The sequence below is a fragment of the Leopardus geoffroyi genome, chromosome D1 (genome assembly GCF_018350155.1).
Source record: "Leopardus geoffroyi isolate Oge1 chromosome D1, O.geoffroyi_Oge1_pat1.0, whole genome shotgun sequence".
NCBI classification, from domain to species: Eukaryota; Metazoa; Chordata; class Mammalia; order Carnivora; family Felidae; genus Leopardus; species Leopardus geoffroyi.
Window position 1 is genome coordinate 73,468,152 of NC_059329.1, and position 12,623 is coordinate 73,480,774.

At 39.0% G+C, this 12,623-nt stretch overlaps 1 protein-coding gene across 1 annotated transcript in view; it reads right to left on the reverse strand.

Annotated features, from left to right (window-relative positions):
* Positions 1–12,623, reverse strand: part of PIK3C2A (phosphatidylinositol-4-phosphate 3-kinase catalytic subunit type 2 alpha) — a 197,658-nt gene that overhangs the window by 64,729 nt on the left and 120,306 nt on the right. The window contains exon 4 of the mRNA XM_045484660.1: positions 1,946–2,049. Within this exon, the coding sequence (XP_045340616.1) occupies positions 1,946–2,049 (104 nt within the window). The remainder of the gene's footprint in view (positions 1–1,945; positions 2,050–12,623) is intronic.

Consider the following 12,623-nt stretch of genomic DNA (forward strand, 5'->3'; position numbering starts at 1 on the left):
ATAAACACATAACAGATTACTTCCAAATGATTATGGTAAAAATTTCCAAATTATTAACCACACACACATATGGTATAATGACATGAAGGCATAGGCAATTTCTAATACATGTAATTTGCATACTAATGTATGCACCCAAATGTCCATTTTAAATACCTACTGAAAAAAAGGATTTTAAAAATCCAGTTAAGAGTAACCTTTGCAGGTAATAAAAGTGGCTGTATTGATATTTTTCTTCTTTTTTTCCCCTAAAGTATTCTAAAGAAAAGAAATGCTGGTTAAAAGGTAACAAAGGTAGAATTTTAATAAAATATTACCAATGGTATAGAAAATCTAGTTAATAAGTCCCTTAAACATTAAAATGATGTATATACTCAAAAATGATCTGGGAACCCCAAACTTTGCTTTACTTAAATCAGACCACACTGGGGAAAATTCTGAATTCATAGTAAATCCCTCTGTGGTGATGTACTTTCCCTTCTTCTGATAACAGATCTCAACCCCTTGGCCAGAATGTTTGTTGTTCCACTCTCTCTTTCCATGAGATTTTTCTATCTGGTGCTGGCTGACAGGACTCCCTTTCCTCTCTGATATCAAGACCATTAGAATATGAAGGTGAAGCTATCAGTGGCTATATTCCCCTGCCTTCAAAACTCCATCTGCAGTAGAAGAAAATGAAGCCAACATACATGGAGGAAGGGCAGCAAGAAGGATAGGATGAAAATGGAAAGGAGAGTCCAAAGGGCAGGGGTTATCAATTAAAGCGTGTGAATTCCTAGATCTTGCTGTCATTGAGTTCTGCCACATCTTTCCTCTTTCTGCTATACGGGTTTGCAAATCAATACATAACCTTTTTTTTTTTTTTAAGTTTATTTATTTTGAGAGACAGAGAGAGTGAGCGGGGGAGGGGCAGAGAGAGAGGGAGAGAGAGAATCCCAAGCAGGCTCCCACACTGCCAGTGCAGACCCTGATGCAGGGCTCAATCGTGAGATCATGACCTCAACCGACACCAAGAGTTAGATGCTCAACAAACTAAGACACCCAGAGGCCCCAATACATAACCTTTCTTGATTTAAGCTAGTTTAAGATGGGTTTCTAGCACTCACAACATAAGTTCTGACTAATACAGTGATATAACAGAAAGAAAATAAACTGAATCAGAGGCAAAGGAGACCTGACTCTGCTACTGTCTGAGTAAATTTTGGTAGGTAACTTCTCTGAGCCTGTTTCTTCATCTATAAGAACTATTGGCTATATTTAAGATTAAAAGCATATTTTAGAAATGCATTTTTCGGGGCGCCTGGGTAGCTCAGTTGGTTAAACGTCCAACTTCAGCTCAGATTATGATCTCCTGGTTGGTGAGTTCGAGCCATCAGGTTCTGTGCTGACAGCTCAGAGCCTAGAGCCTGCTTCGGATTCTGTGTCTCCCTCTCTTTTTGCCCCTCCCCTGCTCACGCACGCATGCGCACTCTCTCTAGATAAACATTTAAAAAATGCATTTTTCTAACCTTCAGGAAAATACGTGTTCCCCTAATCTTGACCGTTATAATAGCATCTCTTAAACAGGAAGGGCAGTATTTTGAATGCTAGAAAGTTTTCAGGGTATTAAGTCTCCCTAAAAAATAAAAACAGGTATTTTCTGAGTGTACCAAAGCTTATATATGTTTAAGCCATATTTTCACGGGTTGATAGAATCAGAAGTCCTCCATCTAAACTCATTTTTTCTTCTAAATACTTACAAACCTAAGAGGTAAGGATATAGGTTCAACTGTAGTTGGTGTTAATGTGCCAATTAGTGGTCTTGAAATTTCAGCCACAGGGAGATAATAATTAAATTTTTTTTTAATTTTAGAATGATTAGTATTAAGCTTGTTTTCAAGTTAACTTTTTAAAAGCAAGTATTTAATTTTAAAAAATCTTTAATTTATAAAGAAAAATTCCTTACTTTGTAATGGATTGACAAAAAGCAGCTACTTCTTCATTCTGTACTTCAATTTCTTGTAGAAGAGAACTTCCGGTTGACAAACTAGTGGTCCCACTTGGGTCTTTCTGTAATCAAAAAAATGTTTTTATTTCAAAAGTAAAAGATCCCCAGATGTTAAGTAGCACCACAGCATAAACACATTTTTACAAAAGTGTGTACAAAGACATGGAGGAAAATATAAATCGTATCAGTAACAAAGTTTTTAAATTATAGATTTCTGTCTTTGTAAAAGTAATACCAGCTAAGCCTTGAAGTTCACTGGTCTTACTTGCTCCAAAGTAGAAATAGGCTGTACTTTGTAATGGTCAGTAAGAATAGAATGCTAAAGATATTTCCAATCAAAATCTTCCTGACATAAATGCTTCAGCAAGACTAAATGATTTAAAGGACTACCCTCTGTTTTAAAAAAGTGAAGAGATCAAACCCATTTGGGACTCCTCTAGTTACCAGGAATTCTATATATTCAACTGTGGCCCCAAATTCCAAGAAAGCAGTTAGTTCTTTATGTAAGAGAATGACTTTTAGGAGTTAGCGAGCATCTTCCATGTTAGTAAATTTATGCAAACATCATGATAGCCCTTCAAAAGGTAAGTTTGTCTGACCTAACTTTGCGTGCAATATTTTAATGAGATAAATTCACCACCCAAGCACAGCCAAACAGCATTTCCTTTAAAATTAAGTTAATTGAAATTAACTAAATTAAAATCGGAACATTTTCAATTTGAAATTAGTGAATGAAAATACAGTATATACATTTCAAGAATTGTAATGAACTTCAATGACCATGGCAAGATCTTGTCAGAAAAATTACTGAAAATTTAGGGTAACAATTCCTTTATGAATTTCCTTCTTTTACAAGGTGTCAGAGCCCTTTCTGCTAGAATGTGAATTGAACATTTAAGGGGAAAAACAAAACAAAACAAGCCTTGAGTTCTAGAAAATCACAACTAAAAACAACACAACTCATGGGAAAAACAGAGTTAAGGCAAACTATTCAAAATAAGTGTAACTTTGTAATCAAAGCCTTAACTAACGTAACAAGTCCTTATCGAAATATCTGCACAATTAAATCTCCACTTGAATCTGCACCTAGCATTATGGTCTTCGATCCTTTGAAGCCTGAAACCCTGGAACTCCTGCTCCTTCATTTGTGATATGGATCTTTTTTTTTTTTTTTAAGTTTCTTTTTATTTATTTTGAGAAAGATAGAGAGAGCAAAGTGGGGTGGAGCAGAGAGAGAAGGACCCAATACCAAGCAGTCTCCGCGCTCTGTCAGCACAAAGCCCAGCCCGATGCAGGGCTCGAACTCATCAACTGAGAGATCATGTCCTGAGCTGAAATCAAGAGTTGAATGCTTAACGGACTGAACCACCCAGGTGTCCCTGTGATATGGGTTCTTGAGGGCATTTGCTTCTATTCAAGATCAATTTCAGTGGAGTTAAAAATATAATCTAAGATGTAGATGTTTTCAGGTAAGTTCATAATGCAAAGAGAAATGAATTCACAGCTTCTTTTCTGTAGTTACAGCTTCACCAGACAGTTTAACACTTGTGGAATATGGAACCGTTCTTGAAGCCATTCCTTCAACCACCATTTTCACTGAAAGATAACGCTTCTGCAGGATTTCCAGTTTTTTCCTTAATATTTTCTCATATTACTAAGGCTTTCTCTTTAATTGTGAGAAAGTTTGTTCTTGATTGTTATAAAATGTTACCATGTTGGAAAAGATTATGTTTGAACTAATGCCACCTCTCCAATTTACCATCAAACTCATATTTACCAATTACATAAGCTAATTTGTGTTATAGAGACAAGCACTGTAACAAATAAACCAATTAGCTTGAATCATATCTTGTTCCTATAAAACACAAGCTGAACTATCCTGCCTCTGAATCTGTTTTAGTCTTCAATGGCTCCCCTCACAATCCAAGTCAAAATCTATTATTCTCTTAAGGCCCAACAAAATGCTACTTCATCTACCGTGCCCTTTATGATTATTCAGCATGAAACAATTCCCCCCATCCTATCAATTCTAAGTACTTAGTCTGAACCAAATACTGTATCATCACATCCTGTTTGATATTCGTCCTAATGTGGAAAGAAAGCCCTTTGAAGACAAAAATCTGATTTTATTGAATGTTGTAATTTTACAGAACTTTATATCCAGTTCAGAAGGCACTCAACCATTGGTTCAATTTGGGAAAGGAAGAGTTTTTTTTTTTTTAAGTACAGTTTCTGTTTTATAAGAGTTCTGTGGGTGGATGGTGGCGATGGCTGTACAACAAAATGTGAATGGATTTAATACCACTGAACTGTACACCTAGAAATGTTTAAGATCGTATTTTGGTTAAATGCATTTTACCAACAACAAAAAAATCTATCAATTACTGAGCATTTACTACACGTCAAGTTCTGCTATAAGAAATTTACAAGTATGTATGTATTTTTTTAAGTTTATTTATCATTTATCTTGAGAGAGAGAGAGAGAGAGGAGGGGCAGAGAGACAGGGAGAGAGAGAATCCCAAGCAGGCTCTGCACTGTCAGCACAGAGCCTGACACAGGGCTATATGTATTATTTATTTCCCACAAATCTCTAGTAGGTGGGTAATATTATTATCCCCATTTTACAGATTAAAACATGAGACACAGAGAAATTAATTAACACAAGTCAGAGAGCTAATATAATCATAGTATTTCAAACCAGGCAGCCTAGCTTCAGAATCATATGCTTAATCACTCTGCCCTTCTACCTCTCAAAAAAGTCTCCCTAAAAAAACTTAAAAACAAAATGATAGGGGTACGTGGGTGGCTCAGTCATTTAAGCATCCAACTCTGGATTTAGTTTGAGTTCGAGCCCTGCATCAGGCTCCACACTGACAGTGTGGAGCCTGCTTGGGATTCTCTCTCTTTCCCTCTCTCTCTGCCCCTCCCCTGCTGGTGTTCCCTTTCTTTCTCCTTCAAAATAAATAAACTTAAAAAAAGGAGAGGAGGAGTTAAAATGGCATAGTAAGAGGACTCTGAGCATGTCTCATCACTTGAACACAGCTAGACCAACATCAAACCATTTTGAACACCTAGGAAATTGATCTGAGGATTAACAGAACAATATGCATAATTTGGGAGAGAGAACCTGAAGGTATGTGGTGTGGAGAGGTGAATTGGGGGAGAGAAGAGCACCCACGCCACAGAGGGGAACAGGCCCTTTTTGCAGAGAGGACGTGGGGAGCGAGGGGGAGACTGAGCAGCATGCCAGAGTCATGCAAGAAATGCACTCCCCCAGGAGCACCTGGGTGGTTCTGTTGGTTAAGTCTGACTTTGGCTCAGGTCATGATGTCCCGGTTCGTGGGTTCGAGCCCCACGTTGGGCTCTGTTTTGACAGCTCAGAGCCTGGAGTCTACTTTGAATTCTGTGTCTCCCTCTCTCTCTGCCCTTCCCCTGCCTACACTCTGTCTGTCTGTCTCTCTCTCCTCCAAAAATAAACATTAAAAAAAAAAACATTTAAAAAGAAATGCACTCCCCCTGAAAGTAGCTAGAAAGAAAGCATGAAAAATACACAGGGGACTGCATAAGAAAACCATTCCCCAAAACCACTGACAGGGGAAAAGGAAAGGGTCTCAATACCGCCAGCTTTTAAAAACAGCAGAGTGTGGGGCGCCTGGGTGGCGCAGTCGGTTAAGCGTCCGACTTCAGCCAGGTCACGATCTCGCGGTCCGGGAGTTCGAGCCCCGCGTCGGGCTCTGGGCTGACGGCTCAGAGCCTGGAGCCTGTTTCCGATTCTGTGTCTCCCTCTCTCTCTGCCCCTCCCCCGTTCATGCTCTGTCTCTCCCTGTCCCAAAAATAAATAAACGTTGAAAAAAAAAAAATTAAAAACAGCAGAGTGTAAAATCTAAAGTTTGGAGGTCAGCACCTGGTGGTGATCAGGTGAGGAAGCCAGGAGACGGAAGCAGTCTGAGGATCCCCTGGGTGGCACAGGGAGAAGCAGTTTCCCTGTCTGGAGTACATTTTGTAGAGGCAATACAGACTCCCTGTGGGGCAAAGACCCTGCAGGCACCAAAGAGCTTCCCTGTTCACCTGTATAGGAACAAGGACAGCTAGCAGCAAAGGGCAGCAAAACCTGGCTCCAGCTGTGTGTTGCAAGATATACCATAAACTCTGAGCTGCTGAGTGACTGCATGAACATTTTCTGGGACAAGACTGTACCATCCACGTCAAGGCAAAATCCTCCCCCAGAGTATCAGTGCAGGACAGAGCCACAGGGGTCTCTGAAGTGTGGGGTTATGAGACACAGGCATGCCTGACAGGTGGACAGCTTGGACACAAACGGGGAAGGCGCGGAGCTGACAGAAGCAAGGGACACAAGAGGGGCAACTGATTGCACGTCTGTGATGGCATGAAATTCCCACTCTGGAGACTAGAGAGCGGGTAGAAACCATTTTTACCATTAGCACACCAATACTGATAGACGCCGTGAGTTAAACAGTGCCACCAAGTGGAGAATGGAACTGTTGCACCAAGCCCTGCCACCTGTGCCTTCCAGGCACATCCCCACTAGGGCAAGTTGACCTGAAATTTAGAGCAACAGGCCCTCCTCCAGAAGACTAGTACGAATCACCTCCACACCTAGAACTACTGATCGCAGAGTGCTACAAAGTTTCAGCTCTAGGGGAAACTGTATATAAATTCATTTGGGTTTTTCTTGTTTGTTCATTTGTTCATTTTGTGTGTGTGTGTCTATTCTTTTTCTTAGATACAGAAGCAGCAAATTTTTTATTTGATTTTATTTTTTATTTTAATTACAATTTTTTTCTTTTTCCTTTTTTTCTATCAAGCTCCTCTTAAGCAGACCAAAGCACACCTAGGATCTAGCTTCCTTTATTTAATTTTTTTTTTAATTTTTATTTTGTTATTTTTTCTTCCTTCAAAATGCAAAGACAGAGGAATTCACCCCAAAAGAAAGAACAGGAAGAAATGACAGCCAGGGATTTAATCGATAAAGATATAACATGTCTCAGAATTTAAAACAGCAATTATAAGGATTCTAGCTGGGCTTGAAAAAAAGCACAGAAGACACTAGAGAATCCCTTACTGCAGAGATAAAAGAGCTAAAATCTAGTCAGGCCAAAATTAAAAATGCTATAACCAAAATGCAAACCCGAACAGATGCCGTGGCAGTGAGGATGGACGAGGCAGAGGAGTAAATTAGTGATGTAGAAGATAAAATTATGAGAAATTATGAGGCTGAAAAGAAGAGTGAAACAAAGGTAACGGTTCATGAAGGTATACTTAAGGGAACTCGGTGACTTATTAAAATGAAATAACATTCCTTTCATTGGAGTCCCAGATTTATAGAGACAGAAAAAGGGGCAAAAGGTTTATGTGAGCAAATTATAGCTGAAAACTTCCCTAATCTGGGGAAAGACACAGACGTCAAAGAAGCACAGAAAACTCTCATTAAATTAAAAAGCCAGCCAACACGAAGGTATATCACAGACAAGGAAAGAATCCTGAAAGTAGCAAGGGAAAAAAAAGTTCTTAACCTACAAGGGAAAACAGATCAGGTTCACAAACAGATCTGTCCACAGAAACTCAGTAGGCCAGATGGGAGTGACAGGATATCCACATTCAATATGCTGAATGGGAAAAATATACAGCCAAGAATACTCTATGCAGCAAGGCCACTATTGAGAATAGAAAAGGGGGTGGGGGATAGAATAAGAGGGGTGCCTGGGTGGCTCAGTCTGTTGAGCATCCAACTTTGGCTCAGGTCTTGATTTCACGGTTTATGAGTTCAAGCCCCGCATCCAATTCTGTGCTGACATGACTGCTCTGAGCCTGGAGCCTGCTTCAGATTCTGTGACTTCCTCTCTCGCTGCCCCTCCCCCACTTGTGCTCTCTCTCACTCTTTCAAAAAAAATGGATAAACATTAAAAGAAGAGAGAGAGAGAAAGAGAAATAAAGAGTTTCCCAGACAAAAACTAAAGGAGTTTTGACCACTAAACCAGCCCTGTAAGCAATATTAAGGGGGATTCTTTGAGTGGGGGTGGAGAAGACCAAAAGCAACAAAGACTGGAAAGAACATCACCAGAAACACCAACTTTACAGGTAACACAGTGGTACTAAACTTGTATCTTTCAATAATCACCCTGAATGTAAATGGACATGGGGTATCAGAATGAATAAAAAGACAACACCCATCTATATGCTGCCTACAACGGACTCATTTTAGACCTAAAGCCATTGGCAGATTGAAAATGAAAGGATGGAGAAATATCTATCATGCTAATGAATGCCAAAAAAAAAAAAAAAAAAAAAAAAGTCAGAGGAACCATATTTGTACCAAACTAGATTTACATTTTTTTTTAGTCTTTATTTATTTTTGAGAGAGAGATAGGGTACAAATGGGGGAGGAACAGAGAGAGAGGGAGACACAAATCCGAAGCAGGCTCCAGGCTCTGAGCTGTCAGCACAGAACCTAATGCGGGGCTCGAACCCACAGACCATGAGATCATGACCTGAGCTGAAGTCAGATGCTCAACCAACTGAGCCACCCAGGGGCCCCTAGACAAAACAGATTTTAAACCAAAGACTGTAAAAAGAGACGGTGAAGAATTAAATCATAATTAAGGGGTCTATCCATCAAGAAGATCTAACAATTGTAAATATTTATGGCCCCAACTTGGAAGCGCCCAAATATATTAATCAAATAACAACAAACATAAAGAAACTCATTGAAATAATACAATAATAGTAGGTGACTATACCCTACTCACAACAATGGACATTTCATCTAAGCTGAAAATCAACAAAGAAACAATGGCTTTGAAGGACACACTGGACCAGATGGACTTAACAGGTATTCAGAACATTCCATCCTAAAGCAGCAGAATAACCATGCTTTTCAAGGGCACACATAACATTCTCCAAAATAGATCACATACTGGGTCACAAATTGGCCTTCAACAAGTAAAAAAAAAAGAGTGAGATCATACCATGCATATTTTCAGATCACAACACTATGAAACTTGCAATCAACCACAAGAAAAAAATTTGGAAAGACCACAAATACTTGGAGGTTACAGAACATTCTACTAAAGAATGAATGGATTAACCAGGAAATTAAAGAGGAAATTAAAAAGTACATGGAAGCAAATGAAAATGAAAACACGAGGGGTGCCTAGATGGCCCAGTCAGTTGAGCATCTGACTGTTGATTTTAGCTCAGGTCATGATCACATGGTTTTGAGTTCGAGCCCCACGTCAGGCTCTGTGCTGACAGCATGGAGCCTGCTTGGGATTCTCTCTCCCTTGCCCTCTCTCTCTGCCCCTCCCCTGCTCGCTCTCTCTCTCTCAAAATAAATAAACATTAAAAATTGTTTTAATTTAAAAAAAAAAAAAAAGAGAGAAAATGACAACAAGACAATCCAAAACCTTTGGGATGCAGCAAAGTCAGTCCTAAGAGGGAAGTATATTGCAATACAGGCTACATCAAGAAGCACAAAAGGTCTCAAACACATTACCTAACCTGACACTTAAAAGAGCTACAAAAGGAACAACAAAGACTAAAGCCAGCAGCAGAAGAAAAATAATAAAGACTAGAGCAGAAGTAAATGATACAGAAACAAACAAAAAACACAGTAGAACAGATCAATCAAACTAAGAGCTGGTTCTTTCAAAGAATTAATAAAATTGATAAACTCTTAGCCAGACGTATCAAAAATGACCCAAAAAAATAAAATCAGGAATGAAAGGGGAGAGATCACAACCAACACCACAGAATACAATTATAAGAGATTATGAAAAATTATATGTAAACAAACTGTGCAACCAGGAAGAAATGGATAAATTCCTAGAAACATACAAACTACCAACACTGAAACAGGAATAAATAGAAAATTTGAACACACCATAACAAGCAAAGAAATTGGAGGTGCGTGGGTGGCTCAGTCGGTTTAGCGTCTGACTTCAGCTCATGTCATGATCTCACAGTTCATTAGTTCGAGTCCCACGTTGGGGTCTGTGCTGACAGCCTAGAGCCTGGAGCCTGGTTCAGATTCTGTGTCTCCCTCTCTCTCTGTCCCTCTCCCACTCACTCTCTCTCAAAAAGGAATAAAAGTTTTTAAAAAATGTTTTTTAATAAAAACAAACATTATGAGCAATTATATGCCAATAAAATGGGCAGTCTGGAAGAAATGGACAAATTCCTAGAAACATATACACTACCAAAACTGAAACAGGAAGAAATAGAAAATTAGAACAGACCCATAACCATTAAGGAAATTGAATTAGTAATAAAAAATCTCCCAAAAACCAAGAGTCCAGGGCCAGATGACTCTCCAGGGGAATTCTACCAAACATTTAAAGAAGAGTTAACACCTATTCTCTTGAAGGTGTTCCAAAAAATAGAAATGGAAGCAAAATTTCCAAACTCTTTCTATGAAGCCAGCATTACCTTGATTCCAAAACCAGACAGAGACCCCACTAAAAAGGAGAACTAGGGACCAATTTCCCTGATGAACATGGATGCAAAAATCCTCAACAAGATATTAGCCAACCGACTCCAACAATACATTAAAAAAATTATTCACCACAACCAAGTGGGATTTATACCTGGGATGCAGGACTGGTTCAATATCCGCAAAACAATTAACGTGATTCGTCACATCAATAAAAGAAAGGACAAGAACCATATGATCCTCTCAATAGATGCAGAGAAAGCATTTGACAAAATACAGCATCCTTTCATGATAAAAACCCTTAAGAGAGGGGAGATAGAAGGAGCATACCTCGAGATCATAAAAGCCATATATGAACGACCCAACGCTAACATCATCCTCAATGGGGAAAAACTGAGAGCTTTCCCCCTAAGGTCAGGAACAAGACAGGGATGTCCACTCTCGCCACCATTATTCAACATAGTATTGGCAGTCTTAGCCTCGGCAATCAGACAACACAAAGAAATAAAAGGCATCCAAATCGGCCAAGAGGAGATCAAACTTTCACTCTTCGTAGATGACGTGATACTCTATATGGAAAACCCAAAAGATTCCACCAAAAAACTGCTAGAATTGATTCATGAATTCAGCAAGTTGCAGGACATAAAATCAACGCACAGAAATCGGTTGCATTCCTATACACCAACAATGAAGCAACAGAAAGAGAAATCAAGGAACCGATCCCATTTACAGTTGCACAAAACACTGTAAAATACCTAGGAATAAATCTAACCAAAGAGGTGAAAAAATCTATACACTGAAAACTATAGAAAGCTTACGAAAGAAACTCAAGACACAAAAAAATGGAAAAAAATTCCATGCTCCTGGATAGGAAGAACAAATATTGTTAAAATGTCAATACTATCCAAAGCAATCTACATATTCAATGCAATCCCAATCAAAATAACACCAGCATTCTTCACAGAGCTAGAACAAATAATCCTAAAATTTGTATGGAACCAGAAAAGACCCCGAACAGCCAAAGCAATCTTGAAAAAGAAAACCAAAGCAGGAGGCATCACAGTCCCAGACTTCAAGCTATACTACAAAGCTGTAATCATCAAGACAGTATGGAACTGGCACAAGAACAGACACTCAGATCAATGGAACAGAATAGAGAACCCAGACATGGACCCACAAATGTATGGCCAACTAATCTTTGACAAAGCAGGAAAGAATATCCAATGGAATAAAGACAGTCTCTTCAGCAAGTGGTGCTGGGAAAACTGGACAGCAACATGCAGAAGAATGAACCTGGACCACTTTCTTACACCATACACAAAAATAAACTCAAAATGGATAAAAGACCTAAATGTAACACAGGAAGCCATCAAAATCCTCGAGGAGAAAGCAGGCAAAAACCTCTTTGATCTCGTGGTCTGTGAGTTGGAGCCCCGCATCAGGCTCTGTGCTAACAGCTGACCCTGGAGCCTGCTTCAGATTCTGTGTCTCCCTCTCTCTCTGCTCCTCCCCTGCTCATGCTCTGTCTCTGTCTCTCAAAAATAAACATTGAAAAAAAATTTTTTTAAAAAGAAATGGTTGCAATTCTATACAGAAATAATGAAACAGCAAAAAAAGAAAGCAAGGAATTGATCCCATTTGTAATAGCACCAAAAACAATTAGATACCAGGAATAAAGTTAACCAAGAGGTAAAAGATCTGTACTCTAACAACTATCAAAAACTCGTGAAAGACATTGAAGAGGACACAAAGAAATGGAAAGGCATTCCATGCTCATGGATTGGAAGAACAAACATTGTCAAAACGTCTATACTACCCAAAGCAATCTACACATTTAATGCAATGCCCATGAAAATACCACTGGCATTTTTCACAAAGCTAGAACAATCCTAAAATTTGTATGGAACCACAAAAGGCCCTGAATAGCCAAAGCAATCCTGAAAAAGAAAAGCAAAACTAGAGACATCACAATTCTGGATTTCAAGCTATATTATAAAGCTGCTGTAGTCATCAAAACAGTATGATACTGGCATAAAAACAGACACATAGATCAACAGAACAGAACAGAAAATCCAGAAATGGACCCAGAACTATGTGGTCATTAATCTTTGACAAAGCAGGAAAGAATATCCAATGGAAAAAAAGTCTCTTCAACAAATGGTGCTGGGAAAACTGGACAGCAACAC